At 38.1% G+C, this 23,001-nt stretch overlaps 1 protein-coding gene across 10 annotated transcripts in view; it reads left to right on the plus strand.

Annotated features, from left to right (window-relative positions):
* hdac5 (histone deacetylase 5) overlaps window positions 1–23,001 on the plus strand; it is a 323,514-nt gene extending 300,513 nt beyond the window's left edge. For 9 of the 10 annotated variants that reach the window (XM_048614512.1, XM_048614511.1, XM_048614514.1 and 6 more), the window contains 7 exons: window positions 172–291; window positions 9,076–9,173; window positions 11,710–11,828; window positions 13,931–14,064; window positions 14,467–14,551; window positions 19,421–19,574; window positions 21,687–22,995. In XM_048614512.1, coding sequence (XP_048470469.1) covers window positions 172–291; window positions 9,076–9,173; window positions 11,710–11,828; window positions 13,931–14,064; window positions 14,467–14,551; window positions 19,421–19,574; window positions 21,687–21,726 — 750 coding nt within the window. In that variant the 3' untranslated portion in view covers window positions 21,727–22,995. Of the gene's footprint in view, window positions 1–171; window positions 292–9,075; window positions 9,174–11,709; window positions 11,829–13,930; window positions 14,065–14,466; window positions 14,552–19,420; window positions 19,575–21,686 lie in introns of all 10 variants that reach the window. The other variant, XM_020530692.2, reaches the window with a different exon arrangement.

Here is a 23,001-nt window from a genome sequence, read left to right on the forward strand (position 1 = left end):
CTGAGATCTAAGTATCCAAATTCTTGAAGCCTAAGGCAACACACAAAGTGCATGACGTTGCTTGGCTAATTAAAAAGTAATTTGTAAGAAGAGTTAGAAAATTAACCAAAAGAAGATGGTTCTTTATTTTTATACTTTTGAAACTAATATATTTGTTTCCATTATTTGTAGGATATTCACCACGGAAATGGTACACAGCAGGCCTTTTACAGTGACCCTAATGTGTTGTACATTTCTCTTCATCGGTATGATGATGGAAATTTCTTTCCTGGCAGTGGTGCCCCAGATGAAGTGAGTTACAGCTAACTATGAATAATTTGATGCTTATATGTCCTTTGAGTATAATATCCCTTTGAAACATTCAAAATATACTTTTGTCATCAAACTAACAGTCTATGTTTACTACATCCCTTTTACTTTAATGCCCTAAAGTGATATGATTTGAGAAATGTGCAAGGACCCAGTCCTATTTATAATTCGAGTTATTCTTTGAATAAATTTGAAATAGTTTTCTTAGAATAATTCTAATCCAAGATGCTGTAAAATGTCCATTCATTTGATAAATACACAAGCACTAATTTGACTTATAACTCGCAGAACACCATATTATTTTTCATACAAAGGAATTGCCTTTTCAACAACTAATTAGTTACTTAAAGCAATGTTTGCTATCCCTGCAACTGCAGGGGGCACACTCCCCACATGCTGTGACAGTGCCTGTGATATCACTGCATAGAAGTTAGTAGTCTGTGTCAAAGAAACTAAATTGAACTAATAGTTATCCAGTAAGCACAATTTATCTCAAACTTTAGTAGACATTTAAAGTACAAGTTGTATTTAATGAAATGTTCAGTTCTTCTGTAGAGAGGCAAATAAGGCATCAAGCGAAAAATCCAGGGAGCAATGATAGAGTCAGTGAAGGAAATGGCGAATGGAACGGCAAGAGAGGTGTTGAGTAGGGCAAGCCATTGTGTGGTGTGTGTTCAAAAGACAATAGACACATGGGAGAGGTGGTAATGCCTCTGGATTAATAATCCAGAGCCCTAAACTAATGTTTAGGGATATCGGTTTGAATCTCACCACCCCAGACAGTGAAAGTTGAATTCAATGATGATTATTGATTGTCATTAAAAAGAATTGTTCTCTAAAGTTATTTAGGGTTTTAAATCTATCATCCTTACCTGGCCTGGCCTATATTGATTCTAGAACCACAGCAGTGTATTTGACTCTGAACAACCCTCTGAAACAGACTAGCAAGCCACAAAGTTGTATCAAAAGCTGCTCAAAGCAAAGAATGAAACTGGACAGATGATCCTGCATTGACCTCAGCTCTGGAAACAACAATGGTAAATCTGGCTCTGTCAAACCTGCAAAGTTCTCCATACTAACATCTGGGAGCTTATGGTAAAATTGAGAAGGCTGTCCCATAGACTAATCAAGCAACAGCCTGATGAAATTACATCTTTGTCAGTGCCCTAGATATCAACGTCATTGTGCTGGACACGACTTGTGCCACCAACAGGACATACCTGCAGAGGTGATGGCACAGTGGTATACATTTCCGAAGAAGTTGCCTTGGGAGTCCCTAATCTTGAGTCTTGAGCCCATGTGGTGGCATCAGATCAATCGTGAACAAGGAAATCTCTTGTGGTTTGCCACCTATTGTTCTGTTTCCATCTCTGCTTGTGAATCAGCACTGTTCCATGTGGAGCACCATTGGGAAGAAGCACTGACAGTGGCAAGGGCACAGAATGTATACTGGGTGAGGAACTTCAGTGTCCATCACAGGGATCGACTCAGTAAAAAGACAACTGTGTAGTTTAAAGTGACCATCAGGCGTCTTAGACGGCAAGACTGTGGAATTGATAATTGGGGTCACAAATGGCAGAAACACTAAATCAGTATTTCACCTCAGTTTTCACAGCGGAGATTACTGAAACAATCCAAATAGTAACAGGTAATGCAGAGATTATGGAAAAGGAGGAACTTAAAACAATTGCCATCACTATGGAAAAAGTACTGAGCAAACTAAAGGAAAACAAGTTCACAGGTCTAGATGGCCTATATCCTAGACACTTAGAGGAAGTAACAGCAGAGATCGTGAATACACTGATTATAGTATTCCAAAATTTCCTGGATTCTGGAAAGGATTCAGTGGATTAGAAAAATGATAATGTAACACTTATTCAAAAAAGGAGGGAGGTAGAAAGTAGGAAACTATGGACCAGTTTAACATCTGTCCTTGGGAAATTTTTGCAATCCGTTATTAAGGGAGTAGTAACAGGACAACTGGAAAGTAAAAACACCATCCATCAGAGTCAACATGATTTTATGAAGGGTAAATCATGTTTGTCTAACTTGCTAGTGTTCTTTGAGATGTAAAAAGTGAAAAGGATAATGGGGTCTTGTAAATGTTGTATATCTAGACTTCCAAAACGACTTTGATAAGGTACAGCAGAAAAGGTTGATATACAAGGTAAGATCACATCAGCTTAGGTGTAATATACTTGCTTGGGATAGATGTTTGGCTAACCCGAAGAAAGCAGAGAGTTGGAATAAAACAATCTTTTTTCTGGTTGACAAGCTGTAACTAGTGGATTGTCACAAGATTTGGTCTGCAGGCCCCAACTGGTTATAATCTATATTAATGAGTTGGATGCAGACTAGAATGTCACGTGGCCAATGTTGCAGATGACACTAAAGTAGGTAGGAAAGTAAGTTACAATGAAGAAATAGGGAAAGCGTTAGGAATTTATAAATTTATGAAACATTTACAAATGGTAGGTTAGATGATTGGACCAAAATTTTGCAAATGGATTTTAACATGGGTAAGTTTGAAGTTATCTATTGTGGTCAGAAGAATAAAAAGACAACTTATTATCTACATGGAGAGAGAACTTCAAATTTTTCAGTGCAGAGGGATTTGGATGTCCTCATGCATGAAATGCAGAAAGCTGATATGCAGGTATAGCAGGTAAAAGAAGGCAAATGGAATTTTGGCATTTGTTGCGAAAGGAATCAAGTGTAAAATTAGGGACGTGTTGTTGCAACTGATCTTGCTAAGTAGCAGAGAAGATAGGAAAATGGTCGTGGTTGTTGGAGGTCAGTCATCTCAACTCCAGGACATCTCTGCAGGAGTTCCTCAGGGTAGTGTACTGGGCCCAACCATCTTCAGCTGCTTCATAAATAAGGTCCAACATAAGGTCGGAAGTGGGGATGTTCGCTGATGATTTTGCAACGTTCAGTACCATTCACGACTCCGCAGTCACTGAAGCAGGCCATGTCCAAATACACCAAGATCTGGACAGTATCCAGGCTTGGGCTGACAAGTAGCAATGTAACATTTGTGCCACACAAATGCCAGGCTACAACCATCACCAACAAGAGATGATCTAACCACTGCCCCTTGACATTCGATGGTGTTGCCATAACTGAATCCCCCACTGTCAATATCCTAGCAGCTATCATTGATCAGAAACTCAACTGGACTCACTGCATAAATGCAGAGGCTACAAGAGCAGGTCAGAGGCTAGGAATACTGTAGCAAGTAACTCACCTGACTCCCCAAAGCCTGTCCACCATCTACAAGGCACAAGTCAGGAGTTTGATGGAATACTCCCAACTTGCCTGGATGACTGTAGCCCCAACAATACTCAAGAAGCTTGACAGCATCCAGGACAAAGCAGCCTGCTTGATTAGCACTGCATCCACTCCCTCCACCAGTGGCACTCAGTAGCAGCAGCGTGCTCTGCAGAACTTCATCCAAGATCCTCAGACAGCACCTTCTAAACCCACAGACCACTTCCATCGAGAAGTACACGAGCAGTAGATATAAGGGAACACTACCTCCTTCAAGTTCCCCTCCTAGCCACTCTCCATTCTGACTTGGAAATATATCGCCGTTCCTTCACTGTCACTGGGTCGAAATCCTGGCATTCCCTCCCTAATGGCATTAAGGGTCAACCCACAGAAGGTAGACTGTAGCAGTTCAAGAAAGCAGCTCAGCAGCACCTTCTCAAGGGTAACTAGGGAGGGACAATAAATGTTGGCCAGCCAGCGACAACCACGTTCCACAAAATAATTTTTAAAAAACATGTGTCCATGACAGTATTGGTAGGAATAACCACTGCACTGACATTGTGGAAATGAAATCCTGTGTTCACTTTGCACATACCCTCCATCATGTTGTGTGGCATTCCCACCATGCCAAGTGAGACTAGGAAATCAAAATAGGCCATCCCTGAGGTGCTGTGGCCTGTTTGCAACAGAATTGTATTCAACCATAATCTAAACCTCATATCCTAGCATATTTCCTGCTTCACCATTACCATCAAGCCAGGAGCTAAACCCTGGTTCAATGAAAAGTACAGGAAGGAATTCCAAGAGCACAACCTGAGATACATAAAAATGAGGTGCCAATCTGTTGAAGCTGCAATGCAGGACTACTTGAACGCCGAACATTGGCAACGGCATGCAATAGACAGGGCTAGTTGATCCCACAACAAACAAACCAGATATAAACATCCAGTTGAGAATGACCATGGACAACTGAACAACTCACCATCCTTAACAATGGTAAAGCCTAAAACATTAATACAAAATACAAGGCTGATTCATTTAAATCCATCTTCAGCCAGAAGTGCCAAGTGGATGATCTACCCAGACCGCATCCTGAGCACCCAGGCTTCACAGATGTAATTTTCAATCGATTTAATTTACTTATCAAACAACAGCTGGAGGCACTAGATATTGCAAAAACTATGTACCCTGACAACATTCAAACAATGGACTGAAGAAATGCTCTAGAACCAGCTGCGACTCTAGCCAAGCTGTTGTAATACAGCTACACACTGACATCTCCCCTTGAGTGTAGAAAATAGCCCAGTTGTGTCCTATGCATAAAAAGCAAGACACATCCGAACTGACAGCGACTGCCCTATCAGTCTATTCTCAGTCATCAGCAAAGTAATGAAAGGGGCCATCAACAGTGTCATCAAGCAGTATTTGCTTAGCAGTAACCGATTTTCTGATGCTCTGTTTGGGTTCCACCAAGGCCACTCGGCTCCTGACCTCATTATAACTTTGGTCCAAAGATGGACAAAAGAGCTGAACTCCGTAGGTAAGGAGAGTGTGCGGTTGTTCATTTGCTCGCCAAACCAGATGTTCCCGTGGTGTGCAGGTGTTTCGTTACCATTTTAGGCAACATCATCAGTGCGACCTCTAATTGAAACATTGGTGTTCTGCTCTGTCCTGAATTTATATGATCCTCTGGTGTGGTGGTCTTGTCACTTCTGGTTCTGTTTCTCAGCACAGGTCTGTATACAGGGTCTATTTTAATAGCGTCCCATGTTGAGAACCAGGCCTCCAGAAATTTCCTTGCATGTCTGTTGTTCGCTTGACCCTGTCTTGTCACTTTGTCCCAGTGGAACTGATGGCCTTCAATGTCTGTGTGTATCGAGACAAGTGAATATTGATCGTGTCTTTTTACTGCCAGCTGGTGGTTGTGTATCCTGATCATCAGTTTCCTCTTCGTTTGTCCAATGTAATATTAATTGCACTCACTGCATGGGATTCTGTATATCACGTTAGTCCTGTTTACTGTCGGTATGGGGTCTTTAGTCTTTGATAGCATTTGACTCAGTGTTGTTGTAGGTTTGTGTGCAATCGTGATCCTGTGCGGTCTAAGGAGTCTGGTTGTCATTTCTGATATATTTTTGATGTAGGGTAGAGTTGCTAGTGTCTTCTGTTGTACCGTGTCCTCTGACTGTCATTTGTTTTATAGGCACCAGCAGATGAAACTTCTTGGGTATCCGTTGTTGGTAAATACTTTGTGCAGGTGTTCCTCTTCCATTCTCTGGGGTTTTGTAGTGTGATGTGGTCATTTAAATAGTGTCTTAATGCAGCTGTGTTTGTATATGGTGGGGTGGTTGCTATTGAAGTTTGGGATTTGGTCCGTGTGTATGGTCTTGCTGTACACTCGGTTTTGAAATTTGCTGTTAGTTAGTCTCTCTATTACTACGTCTAAGAACGGGAGCCATTTGTTGTTTTCCTGCTCTCTAGTGAGTTTTATGCTTGCGAAGATGCTATTAACAAGTTGGTGGGTTTCTTCTACTTTTGTGCATTTGATTATTACGAATGTGTCATCAACATATCTTATCCACAGTTTTGGTTGGATTGTAGGAAAAACTGTGTTCCAGTCTCTGCATCACTGTTTCTGAAATGGGTAATCCCATCAGTATGCCGTTGATCTGTTTATATATTTGGTCGTTGAACGTGAAGTGCATTGTGATGCATAAATCTCGTAGTTTCAGTAAGCTGTCCTTGCTGATGTTGTTGCTGGTGTTCAGGGTCAGTGCACCTGGTCCTTCTAGTAGTGTGGCTAGTGTCTCTCTGGCTAACGGTATGTCAACAGACATAAATTGTGCCATTACATTGAAGGAGATCATGCTTGGTGAGCAAATGAACAACCGCATTATAATCCAAGCTACAAACTTTCAGTAAGGAGAGGAGGGCTGTCCTTGGCGTCAGTGCAGCATTTGACCAAGTGTGGCATCAAGGACCACTTGCAAAATTGGAAATCTAGGGGAATCAAGTAGAGATTTCTCCATTGGTTGGAGTTATACCTAGCACTAAGGAAATTGGTTGTGATTTTTGGAGATCATACACTTCAGTGCCAAGCCAATCCTGCAGGATTTTCTCAGGGTGGTGTCCTAGGCCCAACCTGCTTCATCATTGATCTTCCTGATGTCACAAGTTCAGAAGTGCTGATGATTGCACAATGTTTAACCTCATTCATAACTCTCAGATACCAAAGCAACTTATGTTCTTCCTATGCAACAAGACCCAATAGCATTCAGTCTTGGGTTGCTAGTTGTCAGGTAACAATCACGCCACGAAAGTGTTCAGAAATAACTATCTCAAACAAGAGAGAATCCAGCTATCATCCCTTGATGTTCAGCAACATTTCCGTCGTGGTTTACCCATTAGCAACATCCTGGGATTAGCAGCGACCTCACGCTGAACTGAACCACCCAAATAAATAATGTGACTACAAGAGCAGGCCAAAGGCTAGGAATTCTGTGACAAGACTGCCTGACTCCCCACTGACGATCTACTATCCACAAGGCATAAGTCAGGATTGTAACAGAACACACTCCACTTGCCTGGATGGTTGCAACTCCAACAACACTCATCTCTGCACCATCCAGGACAAATCGGCCTATTTGATTAGAATCCCAAACGTTCTATATTCACTCCTTTCACCATCGCTACACAGTTCCAGAAGTGTGTACCATCTAGAAGCTGCACTGCAGTTACTTGCCAAGACTCCTCCTATAACATCTTTCAAATCCATGACCTCTACTACTCCGAAAGACAGGGCAGTAGCTACGTGGAACATCACCTGCAAGGTCCCCCACTGCAAGCCACACACCATGCCAACTTGGAACTATATCGCTGTTTCTTCACTGTTGCTGTATCAAAATCGTGGAATTCCCTAGTTAGTGTCCCTACTCTTCAAGGATTGCAGCTTATCACTCATTCTCCAGGGCAATTAGGAATGGGTAATAAATACAGGCTTGGGCAGCACCATTTGCATCCCATGAATGAATTTTAAAAAGCTGCACAACGTATGGAGGGAATGCATGTGTTCCAGGTGCACAATGAAGACGAAAGCAAATTCAATCTCCTGTTCTAATGTGGTTACAGAACTTTGAGTCATTATTTAAGCATTGTAATGCTGTAGTGATATGCTGATGTATATTTTAGGATCTGTACACTTGAGGTTTTGTAAAATATAGCAATGTTACATGGATAAATAAAATTTTAAGGTGTTTCTCCTTTAGCTAATATCGGAGTGGTGTGCTGTATGAACACCTTTGCAGTAATTGTGCAGTACTACTGCAGCATCCACCTCTGCATCCCTTGTCCTTACAGATCAGTCATGTATGTGAAAAGCTGATGCCAGAGTCATAAAGTACATCTCCCTATCATGCAAATGCTCTGTGTTATCATCACACTGGTTTTCCCTGCTTATACAATGGAAACATTTCTGTCACAGAGACTGCAGTCAGAACTAGTGCTGATATTGGCATTCTCGTGATATTGCTGTTCACATTAATCCACTGATTTTAAATTGTGGTTTTCAGGCAAACTGAGTTTCAACTTAGTGGCATAAATTTAATATCAATGACAGAATAGAGTTCTCAAATCTCATTCCACTTGAATTAATAAGCAAGCCACAAATGAGTGTAATCCAAAATGGGAATTTGTCAGTGAGGTAATTTCTTGTCAGATCCAGTGAAACAGCTGTAAAGAACTCCAAAATCTAATGCAGATTACAATGTCGTGATGCACAAAGATGTGCCATTTTTCGTATACCTACCTACCTACAATAATCTGATCCTTTTCAGCAATAGAGGTGCACAATTTCTTAGAAAAGACATGCCTCTAGCTAATTTACATGGGCTCTCCATATTGGATGCTCTGACTTCCTCACATACTTCATGAACTACCTACTCAGCTCCTGGTCTTGAAAGAAAGAGTGTTATTTTGGGATGGCCTGAAAAAGGTGGCCTGTATAAATTAATTGTCACTACCTTCATTGCATGACTGTAATTGTGAACCAGTGTACAAACAGGACATCATACTTTTGATTCATGATTTCCCCTTGGAAGGTCGACTGGCCAAAATGGATTAGGCACTTTTCTCAATTCTACACTGGAATGCAGTAGGATTAATAAAGGCATTCTTTTCAAGGGCAGTTCAACTGGGCAATAAATGTTAGCCTTGCCAGTGATGGTCAAATCCCATGAACGAATGAAAAGAAAATTCACCAGAAAAATGCAAGCAGTTTGTATATAGATTAAATTTGTATTTTGGTTTTTAACACTTAGAGTTGAACTAAAGGCTGAAATGTTTTAATATCCTTGGTATCCATATCTATCTTGAATCTGTAAAAATAATTAAAGTCAGTGAGCAAAAGTTTATATTTTAAAAAGTGCATCTGTTGCTTCTGATTTCCTTTTTGAAATTTGTTTAGAGGCATCTTCATTTTCTTTCATAAATTTTTTAAAGGTTGGAACAGGACCTGGAGTAGGATTCAATGTCAATATTGCTTGGACAGGTGGTGTGGATCCCTCTAATGGAGATGTGGAGTACTTGACAGCTTTCAGGTGAAGTTCTATTTGCATGGAGCTTTTGTGCGAAAACCTTTTCAACAGTAACAAACTTAGAAAATGCTCTTCCTGAATTATAAGGTTCACCTGACATTGCAGCAATTCTCTCTGTGGTTACATATCCCTGCATCACCGACATGTCATCTTTTATTTATCCGTAGCACCCTGGATGTAGCAGTCTTCCAGTAAAATAAATAACACAATTAAAATCCGGACAAATTCATTAGCATCACACAAAAAAGCTTTAATTTAAAAGTCTGAGGATTAAATATTGATTGATTGCAGCAATTAAGTTATTTTTCTGAAACTCATAATTATTTTACTTTCAGTGAAATCAAGCTTAGAATATTGCTTCAGGTGTTCACCTGCATGTAATTAACACTGCAGCAATTCGAACTGGAGCAGCTGAGCTGGGACTGCTAGTTGTACAGATTCTGTGTTTAGGCCTGAACTCATCTTGTAGTTTACTCTCTCAAGAGCTATCTATAAATACTTCCTAAATCAGTTGATTGGTGGGGGAGGAGAAATCTAATAAAGTGCAGGCAAAAAAAACCATAGCAAAACGTTTTATTCAAAGGAACTAACATTTGGGAAAGGGAGCTTCCAGGAAATGGTCAAGAGCCTCAGGCAGGATAACACTAAACAGACTAGAAGCCAAATTTTGTTGCTTGCATGCTACAGGGTCAGGCTGGAGTTGGATCAGATAATTGAATTTAATGAAATCCAGAAGGCTGCCCTTTTTCCTTTTTGCATACCCAGCATATCACAAATTTTGTAGACTTAGGTTTGTCCTTACACTTGTATAGTTCCAGCTGCTGTCTTTGAGGCCATCATTGTTTGATGTTAAAAAATTATCCCGGTGCTGTTTTCAATCATTGAAGTTCAGCTGACTTTTACTGACTTTAAAGGCCATATGTCTGCTGTTTTCTTGTTTGCAAACAAAAAAGGTGCAAACGTTGCTACACTTATTATAAGATCTTGAATAATAACAAGGATGATGGCAGACAGATTGAGTTGATTAGTTTTACAGCATAATTTTGAATGTTACAAGAAAGCCTTTATCCAAATTGTTTGGTTTTAAAAACCTACATTTATTGTCTCTGCAATGTTTGTTGTAAATTCTCAGTAAGGTTAATACGAGTACTGATACTTTAACTGTTTCTAAAAATCCTGTTGTTATTAGGACTTTGTTCTTGCCATCAGTGCTTTAGTTTTATTGACCAAGATTTTGTTATCTTTTGATGTCAGGACCCTGTGGGACAGCAGAGCAGGACTTGTTTCCACTGTGTTCGGCATCATGTATTAGCGCTTCCTATAGAGAAAGAATGTTTATAACTGCATAGGCACTCGTTCCTCCAATCAAATACCTTCATGATAAAACAGTTCTATTAGAAATCTATTAATATATAGTGCAATCCTATGATACGAAAATCAACAGTAGAGTAATTAGGTTTGATTTATTCTGTCCTGGAAAGTGGTAACTCATTATTACTTAGTTTCATGTGTTCTCACAGCTCACTAGCGTCTTTTCAGTGACAATTCTTTATGTGTAGTCCTATATGACAGTGGAGGGTATTACAACTAAGATTAATTCTGTTCTTATTTCACTGCTACATGTGTACAATTTAAAACAGGTCGCTGAACCTGGGAACTGAAAGCCCAACAGAATCCCTTTGGTTTCCTGGCTCCCATCCAAACTTAAAGACATTGAGGCAAATTCTAGTTCCTTTCTGCTTGCCATAATTTAGGTCAACTAACTTGGTAGAGAACAAGATTTGAACTTGGGATTTTCCTGGACAATATGGCACCATGATATGCTACATAAATGCATTTAGAGTGTTATTTTGTTCTTTAGGCTACACATGTTGAATTAACTCTTGCGTTGAAAACTACATATATAAATGAATTTGCTTTAAAACTGATTGCTTGACATATTGAGAACAAACCTACATTTGGCACATAATTGCCAGAATTGCATGTGCTTTCTATATGCCACGGTGCCAATACAATTGATGATAAATGCTGTTGGACTAAAGTTTACGCCATATGGGCATGTGTTATTTGTTAGTCCAGAGTCACTTAAATATGAGTAGCGGCCACCTACTGTTCAGCCATTTCATGGGCATGAACTCATTCTTGAGTTTAAGGAAACTGCTTCCTGAATGGCATTAAAGAGACAGTGTCCCTTTTGTAAATCTGAATGGACTAGACTTGAAAACTCTCAAAAATTAAGCCTATGCAGTATAATCTGTTAGTACTTAAAATGAACAGCAATAAACTCTGTTCCAATGAGGTGAATTGGAAAGGGGTGGGCAATAAATGCTGGCACAGCCAGTGATGTCCTCATCCCAAGAATGAATAAAACAAAATTTGAAAGGTTGGCAGAATTTTCTTTTCATAGTTAATAGTAAAATCTCCAGAGACAAGGTAGTGCTTCGTACATTAGTTGCAATTATAACCGTATATAACCTTTGAATATAAAGCATTTAAGTTTATCTGCAGTCCAGAAATATGCAACTTGGTGTTTTTTTAGGACTGTCGTGATGCCCATTGCCAATGAATTTTCACCTGACGTTGTGCTGGTATCTGCTGGCTTTGATGCTGTGGAAGGCCATCCCTCACCGCTTGGTGGATACTGTGCAACAGCTAAGTGTAAGTTTTCAAACCAAAATTTGAATCTTGAAAGCTACTTTGCTAGGCCTTCATGTTCAGATCAAGTGACCACTGGGATAATGCTGTTGACTGAGTCAGAAAGAAGGGGTATGGACCCTACTCCAAACCCAATGAGGGGAAACTAGAGCAGTAGTTCTAAAAGCTAGTTTGAAAAGCTTGCACCTTTTTAATGCAAATTGACCACTCCCAAAGTCTTTAAAAAAAGCTTGGGTTCATTAGATTTGTTGCAGCTTATCTCGTAGAAGGTGCTCTGAAGATGAAAATTTTAAGTGTCTCAATTGAGACTTGAGTTGTTAGCATCTTCCCTTCTGGCAGATACAGTGGATGAATGGATATGTAAATAAACATATTTTCTGCAACATGGCACATTTCTTTCTTTGGGTAGCTGAAAGCATTTTTAAAAGTTAGGGTGGGCTGTCCATGTTTATAGTGGTTCCTCCAAAATGTGAAAAAGTCTGCTTTAAATCATCGTCATCACGTTTGTGGAGGTGATGAGATCTTATCACTCCTGGGTTCCAGCCTGTAGGAATTATCTAGTATGCAGACTTAAGCATTCTTGCTATCATCTCAGGCTGAGTACTTGAAGCACTAATTCTGTTTTCAGCTTTAAAAATCTAAATAAAGTTACTGTACACATACTTCAGAAATTATTTTGCACCCAATTATTTAAAATTCTCTCAATTTCTTTTTTAAATGTAATTTACAACTTGGAAAATCCTAAATTAAACCTGCACACCTAGTTTAGAACTGTTTAGCACTAAAATAAAATATGCCACAAATTCAGTTCATTTAAATAAATTATTACATTGCTCTCTTTTGACTGAGTACACAAAAAAACTAAGTCTAATTAAATGCATTTTTTTAATTGCAGTACTACTTCAGTTTTACAAGTATAATTGAATTTTAAGTACTTTGATCTAATTCTGAAAGAGAAAAGATCTGAAGGAACTGTAGTGATATAACAACAAAATAGCCATTAAGTAGTTTCGAAAATATACAGACCATTGCAGATCTCATTTAAATCAGGCTGGAAAGTGTAATATTGCAGAATTTTTTTTTTCTTTTGCTTTGCTTTATACTAGGGAATTGAAACCTTATTTTTTATTTACACTTTTCATTGTTTTTAAAAGTCTATCATAAATCAAGTTTTGTGGCAAAACTTGTCTATTTATATGGCAGAAAAATGAATAGCTTTATCAATATCAATTAGCTTTCATCCACTGATCTTTCCCATCTTAACAGATATAAATGTACAATTAAATGACATCCAGATTCTTCAAGGTGTTTGTAGTGTCACATGCTGTTGGGAAACAACTGATCCCACTTTCTTTCAGCACCCAGATTTATGGGCTGTATATGGAAGACTATGGAAGACTATTGAAGTTGTGACAAGTACAAAATTAAATCATAATTCAAGCAATAGAATGTAACAAAAATCAATGTTGACTTCATTTTCTCTTTGCTGAAATTAAATTCTTGAAATTAAGAGACTATTCAGAAATTTAAGAGAATAACTCAATGCAATTGAAATTATTTTTGTAAACATTTAGTTTCAGATTTGCAATCGTTAATGTAAATGTTAAACTGCTAATAAGCAATAAGCTAACTGTGTGTGAAAAAGCTTTTCACTATTGCCAGTGGCTACAGTGACTTGGGAAGAGGCATCAATGCCAAAACAGCAACCTATAATAATTCTTGGAAGTATGTGTGCAGCATTTGTAGATGGAAGGAGACCAAAGGTGATAACTGATGTTTCACAGCATAAGTCCCAAAATATTTAAAGGATTTCCATGTTGTATCATTGATCTTATCAAATAAAAATAAAGGCTATAAGTTTGAAACATGAACAAAATCACCATAATATGTGTAATATATGTACTTGCAAAGAATTAGGCAAATAGAATTAATTTACATTTCTGTGTGTTTTTCATTAATCTGAATTATGTTCAAGGTATGATTTCATTTAATGATGGAATGTGTTTCCAAATTTACCATTGTCAAAATACCGTGTGTGAAAAATCGGGAGAAGAAATTTCCTTCTTCAATGTTAGTTTATGTGCTTAATATATATTATTTCTCAGGTTTTGGCTACCTGACCAAACAGCTGATGAAGCTAGCTGCAGGACGTGTGGTTCTTGCTTTGGAAGGAGGACATGATCTCACTGCCATCTGTGATGCATCTGAGTCCTGTGTTTCAGCCCTGCTGGGTAATGAGGTATGCACAGTCAAAATCAAAACCAGATCATGTTGTAAACATTCTACATTAACTTAACAAGCATAGGTGCTAAACTGACAATCCTTGCTTGATATATTGGAGTGTAGAATGTAGTTTAAGGGAAATAATATCATTAACATTTCAGTGATTCAGCTAAAATCTCACTGTGTCTTTTAGACATTTGAACTTTTTCAATCTGTTTGTTTTATAAAAGTACATATCTAGAATTTTGGTGGTCAGGAGTGCATTACAAATTCAGTCAGTGAAAGCAGTTACCCTTATAACTTAAAATCTCACTTTCTGAAAGTGGAAGGTAAAAAATCACAAGGTTATATATTTCCAGGCAATGGTGGAATAATTAATGTTTGTTTGTAATAATGTATTATTTATCTTATTTGCTAGCTTGATCCTCTTCCGCAAGAAATACTTCAACAAAAACCCAATGCAAATGCAGTTGCATCACTAGAAAAAGTTATAGAAATTCAAAGTAAGTTGTCTCACTGTACATAATCTAACTGCTTATTAACATATTGATGTAATAAATATCTGTCATAAGACTCTTTGACAATAATGCTAATTTAAAAAAAATTAAGGTTTTGAGCCACTTCTAAAATGGCAGTTCCTTAATGCCACCTTTACATTACAATGCTGCCAGCAGTTGCAGCCCTGACTTGGGCAGTCATATTGTAATAAAACTTGACCAAAGATGGTGCCTCCCACAGTGCACGGTATACCTTCAAGAGCTGTGTTCTCCCCACATTTAAGCCGCTTAGAAGTGGAAATAAACAACCTGGTAGGTCATTGGTATTTATTCTGAAAGCTCAGAACGTTTGTATGAGTTTTTGCCTTCCTGACCTCTACAGACCATCAATTACAGTGAATGTTGCAAGTCACAAAATCAGGTAAATCAGATCAGCCATAATCTTATTGAATGGCAGAGCAGGCTATTGTTCCTTGTTCACAGGTGATGGGACATAGAGTCAGAGAGATATACAGCATGGAAACAGACCCTTCAGTCCAACTCGTCCATGCTGACCAGGTATCCTAAATTAATCTAGTCCCATTTGCCAGCATTAGGCCCATATCAGTCTAAACTCTTCCTATTCATATACCCACCCAGATGCCTTTTAAATGTTGTAATTGTACCAGCCTGTACTATTTTCCTCTGGCAGCTCATTCCATACACGCACCACCCTCTGCATGAAAATGTTGCCCCTTAAGGGGAAAATATACTTTGTTGGGGGGAGAGCCAGAAGCTGGGGTCAGGACAGTGAGATGCCCCTGTAATGGTCAAAGGGGTGAGTTAATAATGAGTCGGGAGGTCAATTTAACCAGTTTCGAAGGAGTTGGTTAGTTTTCACTCCTCTATTTTCTCTTGGTAGCTGCTAAGCTAAGTGGGTCAGAACCCTTCAACTCTAACTCAGAGTTGAGCATTTTCTCAGAGGGTTCCTGAGATCAGGTAATTGCCCACCAAAAGTTTCAAGTTCTTGGGGAATCAGCTGTGTCAGGACTGTCGCATGGACCCAATATATATTTCCCTGTATGCAGCTAAAATGATTATCCTTATATCAGAAAATCTTGGTTCATTGCTTCAAAACTGCCTCCATTTTAAGTATTTCTCCACAATAAAATCTGTGATTTACTTACACAGCTGCTTCAGTAGAGCTAATTTTATTATGAGACTCAGTGAATGTATTCAACCAACGAGAAAACAGTTCTGGTTATTCCAAACTAACAATTATAGTGCCTGTGGAGGTCAAGCTGAATTTGTGAATTATTACTAAAAGTAAGGTCAGAACAGAAGTGGGCAGGAGAAACTGTAACTGAACAGTGGGCCATATAAAGGAAATGATTCATGTACAATCAAATATATTCTTTCAAAAGGGAAAGGAAGGACAAACAAATTTGGAGCTCCATAGATAACAAAGTAGATAAAATATAACATAAGAAGAATGTGCTTATGACAAGCAACAGCTAGAAAATACACGAGAACCGAGAAGAATACATAAGGTTGAGAGAAGGTGAAAAATCATCAGAGAAGCAAAGAGGAGTTATGGGAAAATGCTGCAGCCATCAGAAAGGAGAATGCCAACGCCTTCTATAGGCAAAAAAATAGAAAAAGAGCAGTAAAAGGAGTAGGGCAGATTAAGGAACAAAAAGGGAATTTAGACATGGAGGCAGGAGATGTGGTTGAGGAATTAAATTATAACTTTGCATCTGGTTTTACCAAGAGGTCATGATCACAGGGAAGAAGGAAACTCTGTCACTAGGATGGTTACAAATTGATAAGGAAGGACCGTAGGATGGATTGTTGGTACATAAAGTTGATTCGACACTACGACTGGAGGTCCCAGGATCTAAAGGATATTGTAGGAAGTGAGAATGGCAATTGCAACGGTATTGTAGGATTTCAGTTTGTAATTCTCCAGTGTTCCCTAAACTCGGGAAATAGCAGAACACTGAGAATTGCAAACATTGCTCTTTTGTTAGTTTATTTTTAAATGTCATTTGTTTTAAATTTGGGTTAGGACATTTGGGAGTTCTGTGCGTCCGAAGTTGTTAATTAACTTATGAGTGTTTCTGTAGCCATGATGATTTCTTTTGAACAGTTTGTGATAGCTACTTTGGCAGCATCAATGGGATTTTGTTTACCTTGGAATGTTTTCCAATTTAGCAAGGCAACCACAATACTTTAAGGTCTGTTACAAATGTCTAGACTTGGATTTTTTTTTAATCTTTGGGGAGCACTCATAGTTTAGAAGGAAAGACTTTATTTTAGTTACATTACTTGTATTTGAGCTATTCTGTAAAGTTTTTGAATGGAGATGGTTGTATAGAGCAGTGCTCCTGAGAAAGGGAGATGTGGAAAACTAGATTACTTTAAAATAAGGAGTTAGTGATAGTCCCAAACCAGAAGTGTTGGGATAAAACCCTCAAGAGGTTACTTGAAGCAAAATATGTTTAAAATCAGGTGTATGAAAGCTCCAGAAAGAGCCTGTCAGCATTTCCAGTCCACGTGTTGAAGCCATGGTTAACTTAAGCCTATCACGGAGTCAGGATGAGGTTTTTTCCTGTGGTGTGCTAGTATTGTACAGGAGTTGCATCTGGAATCTGTATGAGGGATGTTATTGTTTTGAAATTTGTAAAGAAGTGTTTTGGGATTAATGAGACTGTAGTTTTACTGTGTTTAAAATTTGCATTATAAAAATACAGTTTGGTTTCTTGCACTTAGTTTCATTTCTTTGACTAATGAACTTTTGATTTTATTGTTAAAACAAAATCTGTAATATAGTGTGTTTATATTTCAATGAGAGACCACCTCTCATTTAACTCTTTTAGCTAAAACCAAAACAAAACATGATCTATCAAGCCAGGCTTCAGTCTGGGATCTTACTTGTCAAGTAATAACATCATCTGGGATCATATCAAGGATAAGCCCTGCAATTTCAGACCAGTCAGTTTAACCTCAGTGGTGGAGAAGATCCTGTAAATAATTGTTTAGGATAGAGTTGGTAGTCACAAGGGAAAAGGTGGTTGATTAGGAAGAGCCAGGATGGATTTCTGAAGTGGAATCATTTTTAACCATTTTTCTGGGGTTTGCTTGAAGAGGTAGCAGAAAGGGTCAGTAAGGTAATGCTGATGATATGGTGTACGTAGACTTTCAGAAGATTCAATACAGTGCCACACAACAGACTTGTGAGAAAAGTGACCCATGGAATATAAAATAGCAACATAAACTGACTGAGTCATAAGAAACGGAGTGGTGATCAATGGATATTTGTCAGGCTGGAAGCTTTGTCATGGATTTCTGCAGGGGTCAGCATCAAAACCCTTCATTTTCCTAATATATGTTAATGATCTTAATAACCTTGATGCACAGGGGAGAATATCAACATTTTCAGATGATACAAAACTTGACAGTATTTTAAACTTTGCGGAAGGCTAACATAGAATGTCAAAAGAACATAAACAAGTTGGTACAGTGAACGGAGAGTTGCCAAATGGCGTTCAATGCCGAGTTGTGTAGGATGACACCTTTTGTGCGAAAGAAAGTGGATATACGATATAACATGAGGGGTACAATTGTAAAGTGGTGCAGGAGCAGTATGTATATATGCACAGATCACTGAAAGTGGCAGAACAGGTGGAGAGAGCAGTTAATAAAGCATACAGCATTCTGAGTTTTATTAATAGGGGTGTGGAGTTCAAGACCAAGGAGATTATGCTGAACTTGTAAAGGACACTTGTTAGACATCAGCTAGAGTAAGAGGTAAAGTCATCATAGTCCTGCTGGACCATAAGGCTGCTCTCTCATTAGAGAGAGATGATTGTTGGTGGTTTAACCTGAGGACCACCACATTCCAGTTGAGGGGAGATGTTCAGAAGGAGGATTCCTCGTTGTAAGATCACTCGGTGCGGGAATTGAACCGATGCTTTAGACATTACTCTGTATTTCAAACCAGCCGTCCAGCCAACTGAGCTGACCAACCCACAATTCTGCTACAGAGTATTGTGTTCAATCCCAGTGTCACACTATAACAGATGTTAACGGATTGGCGAGAGAAGATTTACAAGACTGGATCCAGGAATGAGAAACTTCAGTTATGAGGATAGGGTGGAGATATTGGGATTTTCCTCCTTAGAGAGAATAAGGCTAAGCGAATACCTGATAGAAGTTTTCAAAATCATGAGGAGCCTGGGTAGGATAGAAATGTTCCCAATCATAAGAGGATCAAGAACTGGAGGGTTCAATTGGTGAGAAAAACTTGTCGCACAAGTCTGGAATGCACTGCCTGGAAATGGGGTGGAAGCAAATTCAATTGATGTATTCAGGAGGACTTTGGCTATTTAAACTTTTTTGTATGTACAAGGGTATAGGGAAACGGTGGGAGAATGTTTTGATGCTTTCTTGGAGAGTGGATGAGCCAAGTGGCCTCATTCTGCCCAGTCATCCTTCTGTAATTCTGTGACGTATGCCTTCCCAGTGGATGAACTGGTAAACTAGCAAGCAGGTGAATGTCATTTGATTGGTTAGCTGCCCTCCATCTCTGCACCCCAGAATAGGGTTAAAGAGGAAAGTCACAAAGGATAGAGTGTGCATGCACAGAGATTAGTTGACAATAAGATCAGACTCTGTTGTAATCTGAAATTATTGTAGAATTTCTCTTGAGTGCCTTTTCTACATTTACTAGAGAAAGAATGGTTGTTGTGTAATGGTTGCATGGTATATCCTTGTCATATTTTATATCTGTTTACAGCACTGCACATTAACACTGTATATTCATGCTAGTTGTTCGTGTCCAATTAATGTTAAGAATTTAACAAATATTCCAAATCATTGTGATTTGACTTCCAGGTAAACACTGGAGTTTGGTGAAGCGCTATGCTTCTACTGTAGGCTACTCGCTACTAGAAGCCCAAAAGCATGAAAAAGAAGAAGCAGAAACCGTTACAGCACTAGCCTCTCTGTCAGTAGACACTGCACAAAGCAATTCTGAATCAGAGGCCAGGTAACGTCATGAAATTCTGGGGGTTTTTGGGTAGTATTAAGTAATTAGCACAGTTCCATTTCAAAAGAAAAGTACACTTGGTTATTTCTGTCATGGATCGAGGAGTTGCTACTAAATTGACTTTATCTGAGGCTTATTTGTTTTTACCACTAGTTCCTGAGATTAATCAATTGGTAGGACTCAGCAAATTAGACTGTCAACCCAACACCAGATTTTAACTCTTCAAAAACATACTAATTTTGACAAAATCAGGTATGAGGATGTGCCTTTTGGTTTACTAGCGTTTTCATTATTTCCCTTGAGATCATTATAGCCATGCTTATGGCCTGTAGCCCTGACTCATTACTATGACAGAGCTCCTCTCAGCAGGGCATAAGCGTATAAATCTGTCTTCCCACTGGCAATATTACTGCTTTCTGATAACTGGCAGCACCTGAAGTAAATTGCTGTGTCCTGGGAGGAATATATTTTGTAAACATGGAATATTCTTAAGTCAAAAACCATTGCCAAGTGGCAGAGCCAGCAGCAAATGTGGAGATAAATCTGTGACAAACCATATTCATGGTTCATTTGCTTCATAAACAGCATGTCTGCATTCTCTTCAAATAGTGGGTGCTTGCTTTGGTGACCTCTTTCAGTACCATTTCAACAGTTGAGAAAGGGATTTTGAGAAGCTTTTTATGCAGCTTGCTCACAAGCCCTTATGGGTTTGGATCCTGCTTTGGATTTGTGATCAAATTGTTATTTAGAATTGAGTTGTATCTAGAGGTTGACTTACTGAAGTTGCACCAACTATGAATTGGTAAATTTTACATTCAAGCTTTCATCCATCAACCCCAATATTAACTGCTCCCAACAATGGTGTAATTTTCAGAAAAGTCAATAATCACTCTGTCATTTTTTGACCTCACATTGATCTAGCTTCATTCAAAGTTTGTGCACTTGCACTTTATAAAACTGGTCACGGACCATCAGTCAAGGGCAGAAGTTGCACCTTATTTTTCCATTCCTTGGTCTAAAAACAGAGCAGCTGATTTGTTGTAACCCCTCCTGCTGAGATCAGATAACAGACTGGGGTCAGGCCTAGGACCTTATAGTACCTTAGTAGTCTGTGCTAAACTTAGCTGCTCACTGAAATACCTTTCTGACCTATCACAAAAGCCATTTTTGAACAATTAAGGCATTGTGGTGGGGGGCAACTTTACAGTTCACCCTCAGTACCTGTTAGAAACTATAGATTGGATTGGTTTATGTACAATTAACTTTGAAACCTTAAAGTTTAATATTTGCTGGCATTTCTCAGCACTGATTTTATTATATAAATAAAATACTTGATACTTCCAGATATGATACTATGTTCAAATAACTAGTGGTCCTGACCTCTAAGCACTTGGGCTGCAAAGCTGTAACTTTGTCAAGTGTAGATGTGGCCATTGGTCTGTTTTGTTTGGCAGCCCTGCGCTAGCCTTTCTCAGAGTTCGTTTGAATTTATTCAGTTCTTAACCATAATGTATGGTACAAACTTCATTTTCAGGTTTAATTTTATTTTGGGGATTAAATTCAAACTCATAATTCAAAAATTATTAAATGTAATCTGATCCTTTTTTCAGTTCTACGTTCCCACTTTGTTTCATGATTAATTCAAGTTACTGCATAACTGATTTTAATGCAAAAAGAATCACCTAGAATAGATTTTCTTCTCATAATTTTACCTTTTTTTACCAGAATTAAACAAACTTTCTGATTAAACCTGAAATTTACATTTATAGCTGTCATAAAATTTTAATTACCCATAGAGGCTGTGTGTATGATCTTTGTTTGTTGTCTAACAATATTTATACAAGTAATCTAGATAAGTTTAAACTCTGTGTTTTTACTATCAGAAAAGAGTAATTTAATACAAGTGTACTAAGTTTATTTCTTGGAATTTTCCCTGATATACACCCATAAAATATTGATTTTCCTCACCAGTCAACTGAAATTAAAGTACCCTAAAAAAATGTAAGAAAACTTAGTATTTAAAACAGTTGGAAACATTGTAGATCTCTGTTTCTGATCACCTTTATGGTAAGCTTTAGAAAGAAATTTTTATTTTTCTGTTTTTTTTTATAGGCAGGGGGATGAACCAATGGAAGAAGAGCCAGCAATGTAAAGTGCCAATGGTCATATTACTGTCACCTGTGTGAATCTTTCTTGTAACCTCCTTTAAAGTCTATCAGACATACAGTGTCCATTGTCTGCCTCTGACAGTGTTCTTGTATTGAACTTGAACTGTTGTGAAAAACATCTAGTCTTCAAGCTAGATTCACGAGCCAATCTGTCTGTATTTGAAGACCTGAAATTGGACGAGTTTAAAGGGACACCGCAGCTTTGTATTTCTTCAAAGTTCATCTGTTCTCTCTTAAGGGAGAATAATGTTTTAAAGGTTACAAAACACTTGAGGCTTTGATTTCAGGTCCCTAGCCTAAGTGCAGTGGTAAGATGTTAACGTTTGAAATGTTTATAAGAGTTGATAAGTCTGCTTCCTAGAGGATGTTGAAAAGCAGGAAAGAAAATGTGATGGAGAGGAAGCAGCATAATAATTTTGTCAGGAGAATTGAAAGGAAATTGTGCCTTTTTTAAAACAAAAAGTGGTTGAAACTCACAACTTCATTTTTAAATGCCTTAATTTACATCAGTGAAATACTGCTGTTGGTTTTTGGAACTTAGTCAAAAATGACATGATCACCCGATTTAAAAAATCTTCAGCTATTTTTAATCACATTGATGAACAATACCCCTCTCTGTATAAACTTTAGGTTTGATTTATTTATTTCTTTTTTTGTAATATTTCTTAAACTTTATTTGTGAATTTGCTGATGACCAATTGTTATCTTAATGATTTTTGTTTTTGTTTAGTTGTGTAAATAGTCTTGTAATATTGTTATGTATATCTTTTGACGTTCTCTGGTTGCTATTTGAAGTAGCCTAATTTGGTTCCCTTGTCCTTTGTTACCTTGAAAGCTTTAAATTTAAAAAGAGCAGTTAATTCGATATAATTTTCATACAATTTTATTGTTTATGTATTCTGAAAATTGTTACTTTATGTTTTTTTAAAGTACCTCCTTAATACTTGTTTAAGGAGATTGCAGTTTCTGCTGGGTAAGGTGGTCTGCTGTTTGCTTTTGTATTGTGGTTCAACTGAAAAGGAGAACCAGAGATTTTTGGACTGCAGGTCTAACTTTGGAATATTTTCAGCTGAATTTCTAAGATGTTCTTTTAACTATTTTCCTTCATGAATAGTAGTGTTTAATTTGAGCATCTAAGTAATAATTGATAGAATTCAATTAATGTATTTCAATCAAGAAGGCCATTAATAATGTATGTTTTATCTTAATGCCTTTCCAAAACTAGAAAGCAAACTAATTAAGTTAATAGGCCTTTAACA

Source organism: Rhincodon typus, chromosome 30, assembly GCF_021869965.1.
Source record: "Rhincodon typus isolate 14 chromosome 30, sRhiTyp1.1, whole genome shotgun sequence".
Taxonomy (NCBI): Eukaryota; Metazoa; Chordata; class Chondrichthyes; order Orectolobiformes; family Rhincodontidae; genus Rhincodon; species Rhincodon typus.